The sequence below is a fragment of the Sciurus vulgaris genome (assembly GCF_902686455.1).
Source record: "Sciurus vulgaris genome assembly, chromosome: 9".
Classification (NCBI taxonomy): Eukaryota; Metazoa; Chordata; class Mammalia; order Rodentia; family Sciuridae; genus Sciurus; species Sciurus vulgaris.
Genome location: NC_136469.1, coordinates 45,993,492 through 46,011,753, shown reverse-complemented (window position 1 = coordinate 46,011,753; position 18,262 = coordinate 45,993,492). Strand labels below are relative to the sequence as shown.

General features: G+C 37.4%; 1 protein-coding gene across 1 annotated transcript in view; it reads right to left on the bottom strand.

The window, feature by feature from the left end:
- ARSJ (arylsulfatase family member J) overlaps nt 1-1,757 on the bottom strand; it is a 73,313-nt gene extending 71,556 nt beyond the window's left edge. Inside the window, exon 1 of the mRNA XM_079153457.1 lies at nt 142-1,757. Coding sequence (XP_079009583.1) covers nt 142-554 — 413 coding nt within the window. The 5' untranslated portion in view covers nt 555-1,757. The remainder of the gene's footprint in view (nt 1-141) is intronic.
- Nucleotides 1,758-18,262: the final 16,505 nt, after the last annotated feature.

The window sequence follows — 18,262 nt, the reverse complement described above, 5'->3', positions numbered from 1 at the left end:
TGCCCCAATACCGTACATCATTCATTCATTCATCCATTCAGTTGTTCCCCATACTTTGTTACTTCCTTAAATTAAGAGCTGGATCTTAATCAAATGCTTAAATATTTCTCCAAGGAATATATATATAAGAATAATACTTACTTTCCAGTAATGAACTGACTCCTGGATGGTGTGCAAATGGGCTGGACATAGTAGTTCTCCAGTTTAACTCCTTCGGCAGCAAGCTTGTCAAGAGTGGGTGTCTTTATCTCAGATCCATGGTAACCCACATCTCTAAATCCCTGGTCATCTGCCAGGATGAAAATGAGATGGGGCTGGGAGGTGGCAGTCGTGCTGGGCTCAGGTCTTTCTCCAGCTTGAACTCGCAGGGACCCTTCTTCCTCGTCCTCTAAGCCCTGGCCCCAGGACAGGTAACCATAGGTGAGGAGGCTGAGGACCCAGAAGCCTGCCAGAGCACCCATAGCTAGCATTTTTCCAGGCCAGAGCCAGACCTGTTGAGGTGGAGGCGGTGGAGGCTGCGGAGGCGGAAGCTCCGCGCGGCCCCTGGGGGCCATTCACTCGGGTCCAAGCTGAGACTCCACGCGCAAAATCCAGCACTCCGCGCCGCCGCTGGCGCACGCATGCACGCAGGAAGGTACACCCAACAGACCGCGAAGAGTCTTCACCTGGCAAGTAATCCTGTGCCCTTCTCAACTGTCACCCCTTCCCACAACTTTAATCTTCTAATAAGGATGACTTAACAGATAGGACGACCGGAAACCTAGGAAAAACCGCTCTTCTCCATCGGATTTCACTTTTTTCCTTCTTCTCGCTTCCTAGAGTAGCTTCCACAGGGGGGAAAAAAAGTTAATATTTCCGCTCAAAAGTTCTCGGGAGCGAAAAGGAAACAAATAGGGACCAGATAATCACACTGGATAGGGCCATTTAGTAACAGAGCGTCTTCCACGTTGTGGAGCCAGTTTGAACAAGGCGCGCACGCACGGAGGGTGATGAGGTTGGCAGTATGTCCGGTGGTCCCAACACCTGGAAAGCACTGCAAAGTTGAGCCGCTGCGTCTTGCTTTTATCCCGGCAAATGAGCAATTGCCAGGAGCGAACAGGCTTCCCGATTACCTTCACTTTCCCAGGGCTCTGTGTTTCCCGATTCTCCTAGGCGTTTGCCAATCTTCCCAACACTCACCAGGCGGCGAAGTGAGAAAAAAGTCGTTTCCTGATTCCCTTCTGCCGCTAACCACCCGCTTCTCTGCAGGCACTTGGGGGCAGATTCCTTCTCCCGGCTGCAGCAGCGCGTGGGGAGCGAGGCAGGGTCCCGGCCCGGAGGCCTGTCTACACCGGGCCCACTTGCTCGCCGCCGGCTGGTGCATCCAGCGGAGGCGCTGTACCCTGCTTGCGTTTTCTGGGCTAACTTATTTAGTTTTGGATCTCAGAGTTCTTTTGCCTCCTCCCTCTTTTCTCGCCAGTGAATCATAGAATAGTACTTTCTTCCTTTGGTCCCCCAGGAAGAGGGGGAAGGGGGAAGGCCGGTTTAGAGGCTCAATCTTTCCTTTTTTCTTTTCCTGGAGGATGGACGATAGAAGGAAACCTTTTACTAGAGGGAGATCTGCGTGCTGCCCGAGCCTTAAGGGACCCCGAGGGTAGTTAGGGCTGCTGCTTCTTAAGAGGGTCGCCTGCTGCACCCCATCGCCCGGAGACAGGGAAGGACTCGGCGGGAGTCGGGAAGGGTAAAGCAGATGCTTCTCCACAAGTCTGAATGAAGTGCTCTCTCGCATCCAGAACTTTTCTATCTTCTGGAGGGAGTGAGAGAAGAGCATGAGAATCAACAAATTGCAAAGCATACTCTTCCTTTTTCCACTTCAGGTTTTCTTTGACCAGTCCCTTTCTCCCCTGTCATCCCCCGCCCCCCAGCCATTATTTCTCTTCCTTTTCTCCCCGCCCCTTTTTTTTTGAACGGTCGCAACTGCAACTTTTTGAGTTGAATTTCTTCTCTCAATAGCTGGCCTTTACCGCCTGACTTACTCATTAAATTCTTCCTAAGTGAAATATCAAAACTGCCCGCTCCTCTTTTTCCTCTTTCCAAACTTAACCCACAGGGTATCTCCAGCCAAGAACGTGGAGAGGAAGAGGAGTTAACGTTTCACCCTCAAGACCCACGAGTCCAGTCTGCAATCCTGCAGTCAAGAAGTCAGAGCTTCTTATGCAGTAATTTGGGGAGCTTAATTTTTTTTCCTTTTCCTTTCTTACTTTCTTCCTTCTCTGTCTCAACACCCAAAGTTTGTCTTCACTGAGAAGATAGTCCTGCTTTTACTAGAGTCATTGAGTTTTTAAGCTCAAAGGCAGGAAACGTATTTATGGCATCTCTTTTATAGAAGAGAGACATATCATTGCCAAGAGTCACCAAGATACACTCCCCACACGCAATTTTTTCAACGTTATTTATTGAACACCTACTGTGGGCTGCCTCTTGTTAGAGTTTCTCAATTGACTAAAGAATAAAACTGGGTTTCATTTAGCCATTTAGTTTTAATTCTTTTGTGTTACTAAAGATCCTCTTGAGAACTTTATAAAATGGAAACTTAACTTTGGAAGACACAATGATGCTCCATGAAATTAATTTTGCTAACACGCCTTCTACTAGTCTTCGCTTTTTCTCTGAAGCCATTCTGATGTCTGGGGAGAGATGGTAGTTTTAGAACACATGTTTGGAAATGTTTAGTAATTTTGTTTAAATTTGCAAACATGTAATGAGAGTACTGAGTATTATGGGACTGAAAAGTACTAAGAAGTAGGACTCAATTGTTTGCAGTTGCTTGGTCCCCAAAGCAACAATGTTCAAAGGACTAATTCATTGATGAATTCATAATCTGAATGGGCAATTAGGAGGTGGTTGAGATGATAGCTGGAGGGAGTGGGTTCTTGGGGACTGTATCTTGTCCTAGGCCCCTTTCTCTCTCCCTCTCTCTCTCTCTTCCCTCCTAAGAGATAAGTAGCCTTCCCCTGCCATACCCATCCACCATGATGTTCTGCCTTGCCTCAGGCCCAGTGCAATGGAGTAAGCATGGATTGAAACCTGCAGCCAAAATAAATCTTTCTTTCTTTGTTTATGTTAGGTATTTTGGTCACAGCAATGAAGAGTTCATTAACACTTTAACAAGTGACATATTACAAGAAATGTCCATTTTTCTGTGCAAGACAGAGAGACATTTTCCAGTTTAGATTTCCAGCAAGAGCAAAAAATAAAGTCAACATTTATTGAATATTTACTACATGCTAACCATAGCACTCTATATACTGATATACTCATGTGCATACATACATATATCTGTTTTATAATGTTTACATAATGCTTTACATACTTTAACTCTTTTCCTTCTCCATCAACCTTATGGACTATTCTTCCATCCGACATTATTTGAAGAGCTGAGCCAATGCTAGAGACTGGGAACATTGGAAACTAAACAGTCTCAGCTCTTGATGGAAACTACACCATGATGGGGAAGAAATATAGGGATCATCTTATCACCCCTGACTCCAATGTTATGCATGAAGTAAGTATTCTTCAAAATTCAAAGAAATTTTATAACAAAGAAAGCTGACTTAAGCTGGGTGTGGTAGTAGGTGAGGTAGTTCAGGGAAGTGACATTTCAACTGAGGGAATATTACTTTGTTATCTACTTTTTGCAGAAAATTTAGATTTACAAATCTTCCTGACTTTGAAACCCCTAGTTTTCAAAAGATACTCTTCCTACAAATGGGCTTTAAAATCTTTCTTTGCACAAATCACAGAGTGAACACTGCTGGCAGAGTTAGGACTGTATCCCTACATGAGTTGTGCAGACCTTCCACACTCAGGATGTAAGAACAAACTTCAAGTTGGAAGAAGCCATTTCTGGAGTAAACCAGACTAATACTAAAGGAGACTAAGAACTATTTATCTAGTAATAGAGCCAAGAAACAAGAATGGTCATGCCATGGTAGAACAAATAAGATGTGACTCAGAGGAGAATTGAGGTCAACTGGAGGCCCTACTCTCTGTAGGCCAGGCTTATTTTAACATCCCTTTGGAAAACAGAGAAGGAAACAGGAGGTTGTTGAATGCCCTATGCTTTAGTGTATGTATGTGTATATGTATTTTACGTATATAAATTTTACATTTCTCTTTATAGAATTGAGTTTCATGCCTGTAAGCATGGTTTTGCATCATGAACTCTCAAATTCAAATACCTCTACCATTTAATAGTATTTTACTGATTTTAGAATCAACATTTTGGTGTTCAGTTTCTCTTACGGAATCCTATCTTGGGTTTATTTCAGCTTGAATATGTGCACACTGCAAACACACCCCTGATGTATGACTGACATATGGGAAGGAGGAGAAGTTAAAAGAAGTGCATTTCAGGTAAAAGAAGCTAGGAGTTCAGCTAGCTGAAGACAGGAGATGGAAAATGATGATAGGAAGTTCAGGTGACATCAGATATGGAGGGGCTATGTAAAGGTATGAAGAGCTGTAACTTGATTCCAGGGATGTTAGGAGTAATGAAGTCTTATGAATATAAGATATAACATGATAACATATTTTAGTGATAAACTTACAGGGAAATGGTATGATGTCTTACTAGGCCTTTCTTCAAAAAATTTTTTTTCAGGTATATATAATTTGTAAGCTAAAGCAATTCTGTCTATGCATTCTGGAGGGTTGCAGAAAATGTAATTTTTATGGTGAGATTTAATATGAATGTTTCAAAGAAATATTATTCAGTTTTGCATTTTACTGCCTGTCCCTGATAAGTAAGAAATGGCCTGCTTCAATCCATCAGAGTTTGAAGAGTTGTAATTTTACTTGGAGAGAACTGAATCTATTGACTTTTTAAAAATGTTATTACCATAAGACATAATGAAAATAGAGGAAATTTCAGGACACTTTCAAGGAGAGATTTGAGGAAATAAAGGCTAAAATCATATAACTGTCTTAACATCTAAAATTTGCATAGCAATATATTCCTTGGGTTAAAGAACTATGCTTTGATTGTATTATATGACTGGAGAGTGGCATTCATGAAACTTTAAAAGAATGAATCATTTAAGGGTCCAGAAGAGTAAGGGACCCAAAACTGGACCTTGTTTGATTGGATAATAGAGAAAGAAAAACAGAAGTGTAGGGTAAATTGGGAGATGGTCAATACCAGAAAGAGACAATCTGAATAAGACACTCTGTGATAGCCTGGGCCACCCTTAGGGTACTGGGTGCCCAGGGTTGGAAGGTTAAGTGAAAAGATGAGTGTAAGAAGCTCATCATTGAATGAGAAGTTAAGAAAACCAGAAATAGGCAGTAAAATGCACAGCTGAATAATATTTCTTTGAAACATCTATGTTAAATCTCATCATAAAAGTTATATTTCCCGAAACCCTCCAGTATACATAGACGGAAGTGCTTTTGCTTATGAATGGTATATACCTAAAAAAAGGTTTTTGAAAGAAGGCCTACTAAGACATAATGCCTGCCACACTATTTCCCTTTCTTCTGGTGGTACTTATTTTCAACTTAGCAGGTAATCAGACACTTAGGAGATACAGTAGAATTTTAAATATAGGTTTTTAAAAAAGAGAAAAAATAGTCAATTTTTTACAACCATGAAAAATATTTAAAACCCAGCTGATTCTTGATTAGGTTTATAAATACATTAAATATTTAAAAATGAAAGAATATCACCACATTTAGCTTAATGCCTGAATAGTCTAAAAGGGATGTTGATCCTAGCATGATCATCTTGACGGACTCCCCTGTTAATAAACTCTTTAATGAGTTATGGCACTAAGGCTGCTTTGAGCTATTAAATAATCACAGGCAACATGAGTTTTTTGGATCAGATCAGATAGGATAATTTAGTAATTGTTAGGTTTTGGTTGCTTCCATTTTGGAGGGAAGTCTTTGTTGGATACAAACAAATTTGTGAAGAGAAGAAAAATGTGGTAGCAACTAATGTTTCTATAATGTCTATATTTAACAACCAAAATAGCAAGGTTTTTGATATTAGAAACTTAGAAAATCTTAACTGTCAAAAAGCCCCTTCTTGCATTCAACAAACACCTTTATCTGAAAGCTTAATGTTAAAGAATATTTTTATAATGGAAAAATCTGATAATTTCTACAATTTAGAAATCTATTTCTATTTGCTTAAATTGTAAACTGAATTCTATATTATTATTTATATAGCAATTTTCTACTTAGAATACCAATTTTTAAACCTGGCTGCCGATTAGAATTCCTTAGGTTAATTGACCCAATCATTAGTTTTTCCTAATAAAATAATACCTGCTATAGGCAGGTATTATCTGTGAGTTAAAAAAAATGAGAAAAATAGAGCTCTTAAGTGTTGAAATATGGACAAATGAGGCAGGGTTGAAAAGGGAATAGGACTTTAACTCAGAATCTATAAAAAAAGAACGAATAATTGTCAAATATAAATGTTAGAAAAAACTAAATGAGATGTGTGTAGAAGTTTTATAAAGAAATGCATATATTTATAGTGGGAGATAAAGAAAACGGAATGAATGTGTTTGATTAAACTTTTTTTTTTTCAAAACTGAGGGATAAGTTTTGTAAGGATGGTTAAAATTAAGAGAGAACCATACTGTCCACTTGATAGCTAGTACCTTACTTATTCACTATTTGCTTCATTTTTCTCCTTTGCAAAATAGGTGTAATAATAATACCTAGTTTATGGTGTCACACATTAGCTACCATCAATGAATACTATTTAACAAACCACCCTAATACTCAATGTTTTAAAGCATTGACAGTTTCTTCTTATAAATCTGAGCATTGGGTCTACTCTGCTCTGTGTTTCCCACATCCTCCTGGAAACAGAAAGGCAGACACATGTTTTTGCGATGGTTGAAGCCCAAAAGAAAAAAACCTAACTGAGGAAGTACTTGGCAAGACTCGGCTTATCTGCTTATATCCCATTATCCAAAGCAAATTGTGTGATTAAGCCCAAAACCAAGGGTAGGGGATAAATTCTTCCTAGGATGAGTCCATGTAAAATCTATGGATGCAAGAAGTGGTGAAGAATTGGAGCTGATAATTAAATCCACCAGAGTTGTTTTGAGAAGTAAGTGAGTTAATATTTGAAAAGCATATAGAACAGAGCTGGGTCCATTGTAAACACTATTAATTATTTTTATTGTTGTTACTGCTTTATTGTTTTGTTAGTGTGGCACTGGGGATTGAACCCAGTTCTTTGTGCATGAGAGGCAAGTTCTCTACTGTGGAGCCACTAATGTTTGTTTTAATTTGCCATTCTTGTTATAATTCTTCCCAGATTAATTTATAGTTTAATGTCCTTCTAAATCACAACTTCAATCCAATGAAAATTCAGAACTCACTGTACAGTTGCTTCAAAAAGAAAAGAATATCCCAAACTTACTACATAGTAGAACATAATAGAAAAGAATAGTAAAACATTAATAAATGTTGATTAAGAAAGAGACCAAAAATGGATCTGATGTTACAACAAAACAATATGTGGAAATAAACTTCAAAATGAAAGAAAGGGCAAACATTTCCAGTGATATGCATAATACGTGAATAATTATGTATCTACACTAAAAAAATTGATGCACATCTTATAGCACAAGCCAAAAGAAAAACATGTTTAGTTAAAATCAGAAAACTAAATTGAAAAATAATTTATATTAAAGAAATCCCAGCAGAATATTTAATGGTCAGATATGGATAAATGACTTATTTTCAGCACTTAAATGATATGGAAATTTCAATGGCAAAATGAAATAAATTTAACAGGTCATTAAATCAGAAGTTTTAACTGAGACACCAAGATTCAAGGCTGAGATTTTCCAAAGAGGTGTGTCAGAAAAAGATGCCAGTTTTCAAGGAAGATTATTGAAAACCAGTTGGACGACTCTTAAAATTCTTACCTCCACCAAGGTAATGAATGGGTGTGTAGAGATTGGAGAGGATTTGGTAAGAGACATCTTTTAAAAGCCCTTGGTGTGCCTGCTTACTTGGCCTGAGGTGGGAGTTGCTGATCTGAAAATCAGGTGGACTGGAGCCTGGTTCCTGCCTGAGAAAGTCTCAGGATTAACAACTAGTGAGCCAGAGGAAGAAGTTACAGAAACTGGTCAACTCTCTGGTCAAGGTAAAGGATGCTTGAGTGTTATCTGGAAATCATGTGTAGGCCATGTGTGAAAGAAAACTGACTTCCATTATCTTTGGTCCTGTCCTGGAGGGCTTCTTATGGACTCAAAGGAGCATTGAGGTTCAGCTCTTCACTTGGAGGTGACTTTTCTGAATACCCTTGGAGATGCCTGATCCCATTTCAAGGGAAGATAAGGGATCCTTAAAGGTTGATGGGGGGCCCATATAAAACAAAGCCACCTTTGAACAAGTGTCAGACTTAGAGTGTATAACACTGGTTATTTAATAACTTATTTGCCTTCCTTATCTTTTCTCCCTCTCTGCCCACTGATTCTCAACTTCTGGAGGAGAAGTTGAGAATAACAAGCTGGGGGAGGAGAAGCAGAAATACTAGGCAGGGAAATAGAGAAATACTCTTAATTTCCCAACTGAAGAAGTGCTGATCTGGAGGAAGGATAAAAGATTAGCTTTAACTGAAGCTCAGAGTTTCATACTTATTCATCACTGGGCACCCTATTTCTAAATTGAGATCAGGTTTTGTGGTGCATAGCAACCAGAAGACTACTTGATAGTTGAATGACTCCAGAAGTCTGAGAGACAATAGGGTAAGATGGAATATAAAGGGTCACTGAGATAAAAAAAAAAAAAAAAGGAAAAGAAATTGCCTAACATTCTGGTTGTACTTGTTCAGTGCAACAGATATAAAATTTTTAATTGTGCATAAAATTTTTAGTTGTATGAAAATTAATGACAGAGTCAAATCAAAACCGAAAATAACTAGGAAAATATTTTCAGGAATACAGCAAAGACTTACTATGTATTTCATAGAGTTCATTCAAATTTATAAGAAAAATAACCATCATTAATAAATATGTAAATTGGGCAATAATTAATGCAAATAGAAATGGATAAAATAAAAATATTAGCAGTGAGGGAATATAAAATAAGAGATATTTATAACTATTACATCAAAAATAATGGTAAAAGATATGTAGTAATAGTAAGATTGGAGTGAAATGGTAATTTTCTGAGGCCCTTGGTTTGATATATTTCTCTTAAGAATAATAGAGTAATAATTTCAAATAATACAAACACCTCTACCTAAGCTCAGTGAACACTGTTTGACATTTACATTAAGAAAATAATTCAGCAGAATAAAAATACTTACAAATGTGATCATGATAATACCAGCTATAATAGCAAATGTGGAAATCACAATATTAAATAATAGGAAATGGTAAAAAAAATTATGGGGCATCAACATGATGTGAAGCTATGATTAGAAGTGATCATTTTGAATATAATAAAATATACTATGATATAATGCATAGAAAAAATGAGACTGTTTACTAGACCTATAACAATATATAAAATATCCAATTTATAAAATATATATTGTATAACTGTAATATGTATATAAGCATTGTATTAAATAGGTACATATATATTGCCCATAGTTTAAAATTGGTAATTTTGAATAATTGGGCAGAGATGGTGTTAAACTGAAGAGAAGCTAAGAAAATAAGGAAGAATGTAAAAAATTAACTGGAGGGAGAGAATACTGTTTTCAGAACACAGGGAAAAGGAAGCCTGAGTTCTACATCTGGCTCTTCCTTCCCTCTGTGATTTAGGGCAATAATGCACTTAACTTTTCTGAGCTTCGGTGACCTCAAATAAACGCAAAGAGATAGACGAATTCCAGCCCTAAAGTTATATCTTTTGTTTCTCTTTTATATTCTTTTCTCTCTCTCCTTAATAAAAGAAAGTACAGGATTTCTAGGGCAGAAGCCAGTTGGACACCAGCCACAATGATGAAACTGGAAAGATTCAAAGGGAAGCAGCTAGAGAGGATTGTGTCTTTTCAGAGTCTACTATGCCATCTTGTCATAATGAAATTATATATATATATATTTTTACATACATGTTATATTCACTGCCAGTTTGCATATCTTTTATTTGAATTTTTTCAAATTTTCTAAATATATCACTTATTAAAATATAACAGGATTGTTAAAGTCTAGTTTTAAGTTCTATTTATGCTACCAACCAAGATCCAAATTCTTTTGAATTTCAATTTCTTCAATTGTTAAAAGTTTAAAGAATATCTTCCCTTTTACTTTATAAGGTTTTTCCAAAAATAAAGTTTAGGTAATATATATTAAAATGTTTTATAACCATTAGGCATCCTGTAAATTCCTCATCTTTCCCCAATTTTCTCCATTTCTCTCACTTCAGGAAACTCCTTTTCCATGGGATTCCTGAGCAAGTGAATGACTCACTTAGTTTAGTTTTCATCTAAAACCTGGAACTATTGTGGAATAGTCCAGTTAGGCAGCCCAGGCTAACCTCTAGTGAAAGTGAAAGAATGGACATTTTTTTAAGCTGTCTGTTTTATCTCAACTCCCTAAGGTTTCCTTCCCAGTAATGGGAACAAAGCCCTTAAAGCTGTTCCAGGAAACAGCCCCAAACAGAGAGTAAAAGAGTAATTTGAGCCTGATAGCCAGATAGTGCTCAAACAGTAGGATTACCAGAAACTATTGACCAGAATCTACACCTTGTTGTAAAACATTGTGAAACATGTTGTCAGCAAACCCAGACCCCCTTTGAAATTTCCTGGCAGCTTTGTTCCCCCTTTTCCCCCTTTCATGTGCGACCCCTTCCGATGTGTGGTTTCTGCCTTTATAAACCTACAAGATTTTCTGCTAGGGACTCGACTCCTCGAGTTGGGTCCCAGCGCGCTGGAATAAACACCTCTTGCGGTTTGCATCAAGTGACGCCTCCTGCGGTTGATTGGGGTTGCCGTCCATCCATGGGACAGAGTTGGGGTTTCCTTTTTGGGGGCCTTACAAAAGATCTACAAAGTAGACATCCTGGTCAAGCCCCTAACATTGCAAGGTTGGTACTAATTTAAAAAAAGTAGAGAACTATATATCATATCAATAAACATTTAGCTATAAATCAATCTAATAAATTATTGAATAATTTATGCTCTATCTTCCCTGTTTTCTGCAATGAATCCCTCTGGTTAGTTTCTGTGTGAAATCTCTGAGATTTCATCAGTTGAACTGAATCCCTTTGAGTCAAGGGAGATAAAGGAATATACTTGGAAACTAAGATAAAATGGAAGAACTGGAAGATACAGAAGTCTTATTAATCTTCAAAATGGTCTGGAAGCCTTGCTCAATATGGAAATGCCTGGACTTGCCTGAGTTCCATGTCATTAGTTAATGTTTTCTTGCCTCCAACACATGCTCACTCTTTTCTCTTTCTATTCCTACTCCCTCGTAATACGGCTTTTGGATACAGGATGTAAGATACCGCAGACCATATGTCCATACTGTCCAGACCTTCCTAAGACAGTCTCCTCTGGTTGTCTCTGTGATTCAGGGAGCTTGCAGTAGCTGTGGGGTCCACTCTCAGGAGGACAGACCTGAAGAAGCAAGTCCATTTCTCTCATTTCAGAAAACTCCTCACGCATGAGACTCTTGAGAAAAGTCAAGGCCAGTGGTTGTGGAATAGTTTGGTTAATCAGCCAAGGCTAACCTGTAGCAAAAGATCATTTCAGAATCATCCTGGGGTACTAAATATTGAAAATATAAACTAGAAAAAAAAGTATTCTCTGGGCATTTTGCCCTTTGGGGAGAAACAGGACTAGACAAGTGACAGAGCTGAATATGAACAGAGAGTACTTCTCCTATAGGGTGGGACACAGGGCTTCTTATTAATTCCTTTAATTGCCTAATCTCCTACTTGGCTCAACTTTAAGCACTGTTGGGTTTGGTTTTACTTTAGGCCTCTTAATCCTGAAAAAGAAATGAATTCAATGGAGGTTTTTCCATTAGGATATTTCAATGTTATTTATAGCGTATTGTCCCAAACTGTCCATGTTTTTAGGAAATTATTTTACATTAAATTTATTAGGGTTATAAACTTTATACCATCTTCATAATATCTTGCTCCAAGAGAGCTCTACTTACCATATAACTTTCCCCGCTCCAGACATTAATTGGGTATGGAGAAAGAAAAGATGCTGAGAAGGCTTCATGCAAAGCATCTGGCCGGATATGAAGTGTTCTAACACTTATCCAATGGCTTATCGGTGCCAGGCATTGTTCTCTGTACTGTGTATATTAACATATTTAATCCTTACATCAGCCTTATAAGCAGGTAGTCTCTTTGCTTTCCACTTTATAAATAAGGAATCTGAGCTGGAGAGGAGCCAAGTAATTAGTAACATAACTAATATATTGAACCAGGGGTTTGGACCTAGTCAGACTGGCTTCTCTCAAAAGCATTTTTTTTTTTAAATAAAAAAAAATATTTCTTTTTTGATACACGTGACAGTATATTTTGACACATTTATACAAACATGGAGTATATCTTACTCTAGGATCCCAGTCTCATGAATGTATATGCTGTGGGAGATTCACTGTGATATATTCATTTATGTACATAGGAAAGTTATATCAAAATAATTCAGAATAATTTCTACCATCTTTTCTATTTTTATCCTTCTCCCTTCCCTTCATTTCCCTTTGTGTAATTCTCTAAAATTCCATTCCTCCTGGCCCTCCCACCTTGTTGCAGCCACATATCAGAGAGAGAGAACATTTGACCTTTCAAAACCATCTTCCCTTTTATTTTTCGTCACTTTTTCTTTCTGGAAATTTGCTAAGGTTTTTACATATAAAAGATCAAGTCATGTAATTCCCATAATTTCTCTCTCAGGTACTATTATTATCTGTGTTTTATAGCAGTTGCTTGAAATGTGCTATTTTTGGGTCTCCCCTTCCATTTTTATTTTGGTCACTTTCCCGTGCACCCTCTCTGCTCCTGGTTCTGCAGGGACTGGAAGAGGACCTGCCTCTCTCCTGTTTTCCAGCCTCGTTCTGGACACTCGCACCTGAGCTGCCTGGAGCCATTGGGGTGGGGTCTGGCTTGGGCCTGAGGCATTTCAGATGGAACCTGTCTCTTTGGCAGTAGACAGGTTCAGCCTGGCCAAGCTGGAGTGCATTTATGCATCTTGGGAAGAGCCCCACCCAGGCTCATTAAACCTGAAAACATTTGGTAACTATTACTGTGTATCTGCTTTACAAATAAATAAAGGCAGGCCTTGAGTTACTATTTGACCTTCTCAAGGTCACATAGCAAATCAGCATTTAGGTGGCAATAAAAGCAATGGCCTCTGGTCTCTGCTTCTGTGCTTTCTTTTGTCATTACATCTTTATTTTCTTCAAAAAGTATGTCTTTTTTCTTGTTGATAAATTAAATACCAGAAGATTTTAATTTAGAAAATTTTAATTTAGAACTATAGTCCTCTATAATTATTAATGAAATTAGGTCTTATAGTTAGTTCAGAACTAATTTAATTTTCAAAAAATAAATTGAATTGGCAATGATGATGTTTTGTGTTATGATGGAAGTCTTAGGGAGTACCCCTTTTTCTCTTCCCTGTTCAGCTCCTGTGATGATTAATCTTGGTTATAAGCTTGACTGGATTGAAAGATGCCCAGAAAATTGATAAAGCACTGAAAGGCCCCCCAAAAAGGAAACCCCAACTCTGTCCCATGGATGGACGGCAACCCCAATCAACCGCAGGAGGCGTCACTTGATGCAAACCGCAAGAGGTGTTTATTCCAGCGCGCTGGGACCCAACTCGAGGAGTCGAGTCCCTAGCAGAAAATCTTGTAGGTTTATAAAGGCAGAAACCACACATCGGGAGGGGGTCACACATGAAAGGGAAAAGGGGGACAAAGCTGCCGGGAAATTTCAAAGGGGGGTCTGGGTTTGCTGATAACATACAACATGTTTCACAATGTTTTACAATAGGGCGTAGATTCTGGTCAATAGTTTCTGGTAATCATTCTATTTGATCACTATCTGGCTATCTGGCTCAATTTACCCTTTTATTCTCTGTTTGGGGCTGTTTCTTGGAACAGCTTTAAGGGCTTTGTTCCCATTCCTGGGAGGGTGACCTTAGGGAGTTGAGATGACTGGGAGGGTGATCTTAGGGAGTTAAGATAACTGGGAGGGTGACCTCAGACAGCTTAAAAAAATGTCCATTCTTTCAGCACACTTGAGGTTGTATCTGTGAGGGTGTTTCCAGAGGTGATTGACACATGAATCAGAGAAATGTCAAGGGGTGGGGGTGCGACCCTCCCTGAATGTGGGCAGTACCATAGACTAGGCTATGGTCCCAGATGGAACAGGAAGCAGAGGAAGGGAATGTACCATTTTGCAAACAGGATTTTTCTGACCAGGTGCTTTCTAAGCTACTGCCATCACCCATGGATATCAGACTTTGATTCTTTCAGCCCTTGAATGTGGACTTGCTCCAGCAACTCTGTAGGGGGCTTCCAGGCCTTCTGCCTTGTATTGGTGAATCATCGTTGGTCCTTCGATTTCTGAGGCTTCTTGAACTCAGCAGTTACTGCTTTGCCTGGCTGCAGATGGCCATTGTGGGATATCCAGCCTCTCATCATGTAAGCCAGTCTAATAAATCCCTGTTCATAATTACATATACATTCTATTGGTACTGTTCCTCTGGAGAATCTGATGAATAACATCCCCCACCCAAGTCTTTTAGGAAGCATTTGATTTTTAAGTCCCTGGGTCAACTGAAGCAATAAAATACAATTATTTTACCATATTTCTTATACAAAATGAGAAATGCTAATTTGATAAGATTTTTAAAAAGCTATTTTAGAATAAAACTACAGATTTTGAAACATTATTTGTCAGATATTCATATTAAAATAATCTTATGAAAAATATATTGAGTACTTCAACAGTTTAAACATTACTGTAGTTGGAATAATTTCTTTTTGAAATCAGAGATATGGCTCATTAAAATAAGATTTTATAAGAAATAGTTCCCATGATTATTTTGCTTTCTTACCACATTACCACATTAAATAGAAAGACAGATTTTCTGCAGATGTTTCTATTAGTATACTGAGTATTCTGAGACTCAAAGTCTGACTTAAGTTTAATTAAAAGGATGCATCCTTTAAAAACTCATGGAAATAAATCTAATGTACTTATGCATTTTCTTTCAGTTTGATGCCATATGGAAACTTTTTGTAACATTCATAAATTTCATCTTGTGTGAATTAATATAAGAAACCTGTACTTCCTTTACAGTGGTATTTTAATATTGTGACAAAAATATAAAATGTAAATATACATATAATCATGTATTATATCCTTGTGGACTCATTCAATTAACTTACAGGTATTTGAATTCAACATTAAATGACCAATAATTATATATGTAAAGTTAATGTGATGGGAACTTTTCAAATTCATAAATTATTAAGTATAAAATAATTCTGGTTTTGGTTAATTGTTCTTTTCAACACTTCTGTAAACTTTGATGAAGTCTGAAATCAAAGATTGCTTTGCTTGTGGTCACATCTATGGTGTGTTATGGTTTGAGTGTGTTCCCAAGGTGTCATGTGTTGACATCTGGTCCCCACTGTGAGACTTATTCCTCCTAAGGTGTTTAGAAGTGGGGTCTATGGGAAGTAATTGGGATTAAAGGCAGTAGGATAGAGCGCCTATGATTGAATCTTGGTGGCTTTATAAGAAGGGGGAGAGAAACCTTGGGACACTGCCATTGAGAAGGTCCTCATGAGAAGTGACCCCTTGTTCTTGCATTGCTAGAGCTATGAGCTGAAATAAATCTGTTTTGTTTATAACTCATCTGAGCTTGTACTACTGTACTATTGGCTACAAAAAATAAAGACCTTCACCTTGTAAAGAAATAAGAAGTCAAAATGCAAGAAAAAGTAAAATACTAGGCAGGGGAAGTGGTAAATGTCTCTAATCCAAGCTATTTGGGAGGCTGAGGCAGGAGGATTGTGAATTCCAGGATAGCGGGCAATTTAGCGAGTCCCTATCTCAAAAGAAATAAAATTAAACAAAATGGATTGAGGATATAGCTTAGTGGTAGAGCACCCCTGAGTTAAATTCCTAGCTACCTAGTCCCCCCAAAAGTAAAGTCTTTATAATGCTAGAAATCTTCTAAATTTAAGATTGGATAGTTGTGGTAAGCATATAGTGGTGTTTCAAATAATTCCAGTTTAAATAGCAAAAAAAGAAGTATTTGGAATAATAATGCAATATTTAAGGACTTCATATACACAAATAGATGTAAAAACAAAAATGGGACTTTTTTTCATTTATACATTCTAAGATGAATTTTATTTAAGTAGATTTCAATAAAATCATAATGCTTTCCCCATACTATTATAATATTAATTCCTGTGTCATATCTATTAGATGAATTTCTCCAATATTATTTTCTGGAAATTACTAGGTGAATCTAGTATGAGGAGTCAATTTTATGTTGCAATTTCCTGTAAGGATTCATGTTTATCATATTTACTTAATCCTTTGACTCAGAAATAAAAAAACAACCATTTGAATCTGGTCTCACTGGTAACTGTATTTTGAAGCAAATAATTATAACAAGTTTAAACAAAGGGTATTTGCTCACCACCCACTCATGACCCACTCTAGTTAAAGCATGCACAAAAAGAATACACAACAAAACATCAAAAGGAAAAACAGAGAGAAAATTTACCCCAACATTATTCAGCTTATAAGTTTCCCATAAAGACAATAGGGTTTCTTTCACAAAGCTCTAGACAAATGCACATAAAATGAAATTTTTTCTGTCTGCATATTTATTAATCTAATACAAAAAATCAATTTTTTCAAAATGACTAGAATATTTTACGACTGATTGAGTAATTATTTGGCTTTCCTTCAATTGATTTTCTATACTCAGCAATTATATTTTTTAAAAAATTTACACATCTGATCATGTATCAGTTCTGTCCTCCATGCACCCCATGTCTGTTTTCCTCAGAACATTTATTTCTGTTTTCAAGGTGATGTGGGTATTTGATTAACTCCTGACTTCTCATAACATTATAATGGAGAAGGAAATAAATCAGGTTGGGTTTGCCATTCTATTCTCAGGGCCTAATAAGCACCTGTCCATAACAAGTGCTTAATAATAAGTAGCTGAATGATGAAGTACCATGAAGATTGATGTTGGGTAGAACAGAGTCCTTTATGCATTGTGCCTAATTATCTGCCGGGAATATGAAAGTACTGGGATGTTTAATATTGTGCCCTTGACTTCTAAAAATACTTCATTGAATACTCTCCTTTCTCACCTTTGGAAACCAAAGATTAATTGGAAAACTCTTTATGCTATTGATATTAAAATCCATTAAATATTTAGCTGAACAATGATTGTTGTTGCCTTTTGTAGGCACATTGAGATAATTCCAAAATTCATTAATTTACTCTTTCTATTCAACAAATATTTAAGAAATATGTCCCACTAATCATTAGGATAGAGGGAGATGGAATTGAGACTATTCAGTCAAGTCCCCTTTCACCACTGGCAATATTGCAGCAGACTGCTAAGGCATATTGACTCACTGGCCACTTCTACTGCTTGAAGGATCCCCCAACTCAAAAGGGCTATTGTTACCTTTCTAGAAAGGTGGGTTGAAAAATTAATGAGCAGTTTTATATGGTCCAGATATTCTTTCTTCTGTAGGAATATGTGACCTGAATTGAAAAACAAACCAAAACAAAACCCATTATTCCAACCCTTTTATCCCCACTGTGGAAACTTAAAATAAAGCCATTTTCAAATAAGCTTTAATGGAAACCAGTGCTTATATTTATTTCCTATTGTACATTTTGCTGTGCCCCAAGAGACTAATTTTCCATTAGGAATGTCAACCCTAACAATGGGGATGGAAGCTGGAAGGTTGTTTGGGTGGGAGCATTACTCCTTCCTGCCAAAGGCAATCACTAGACTCATAAACATACCAGGCTATATTTGAGAAGGGGCTTAAGGATTAGGTCACACAACCTATAGCTCTAGAGACTGAAGAGTTTGGGGAGTTTGTGGAGGAAATAAAACCAAAAATCAACCAACCAACCAAACAAACAAAACACCATAATGTGAAAACTTCCATGATGTAAAAGAAATACAAATCTGGCAATAGCAGCAAGAGAGAAGAAAGTTGAGATGATACAGAGGATATCACTTATAGAAAGAACAATCCAAGTTTTGGAG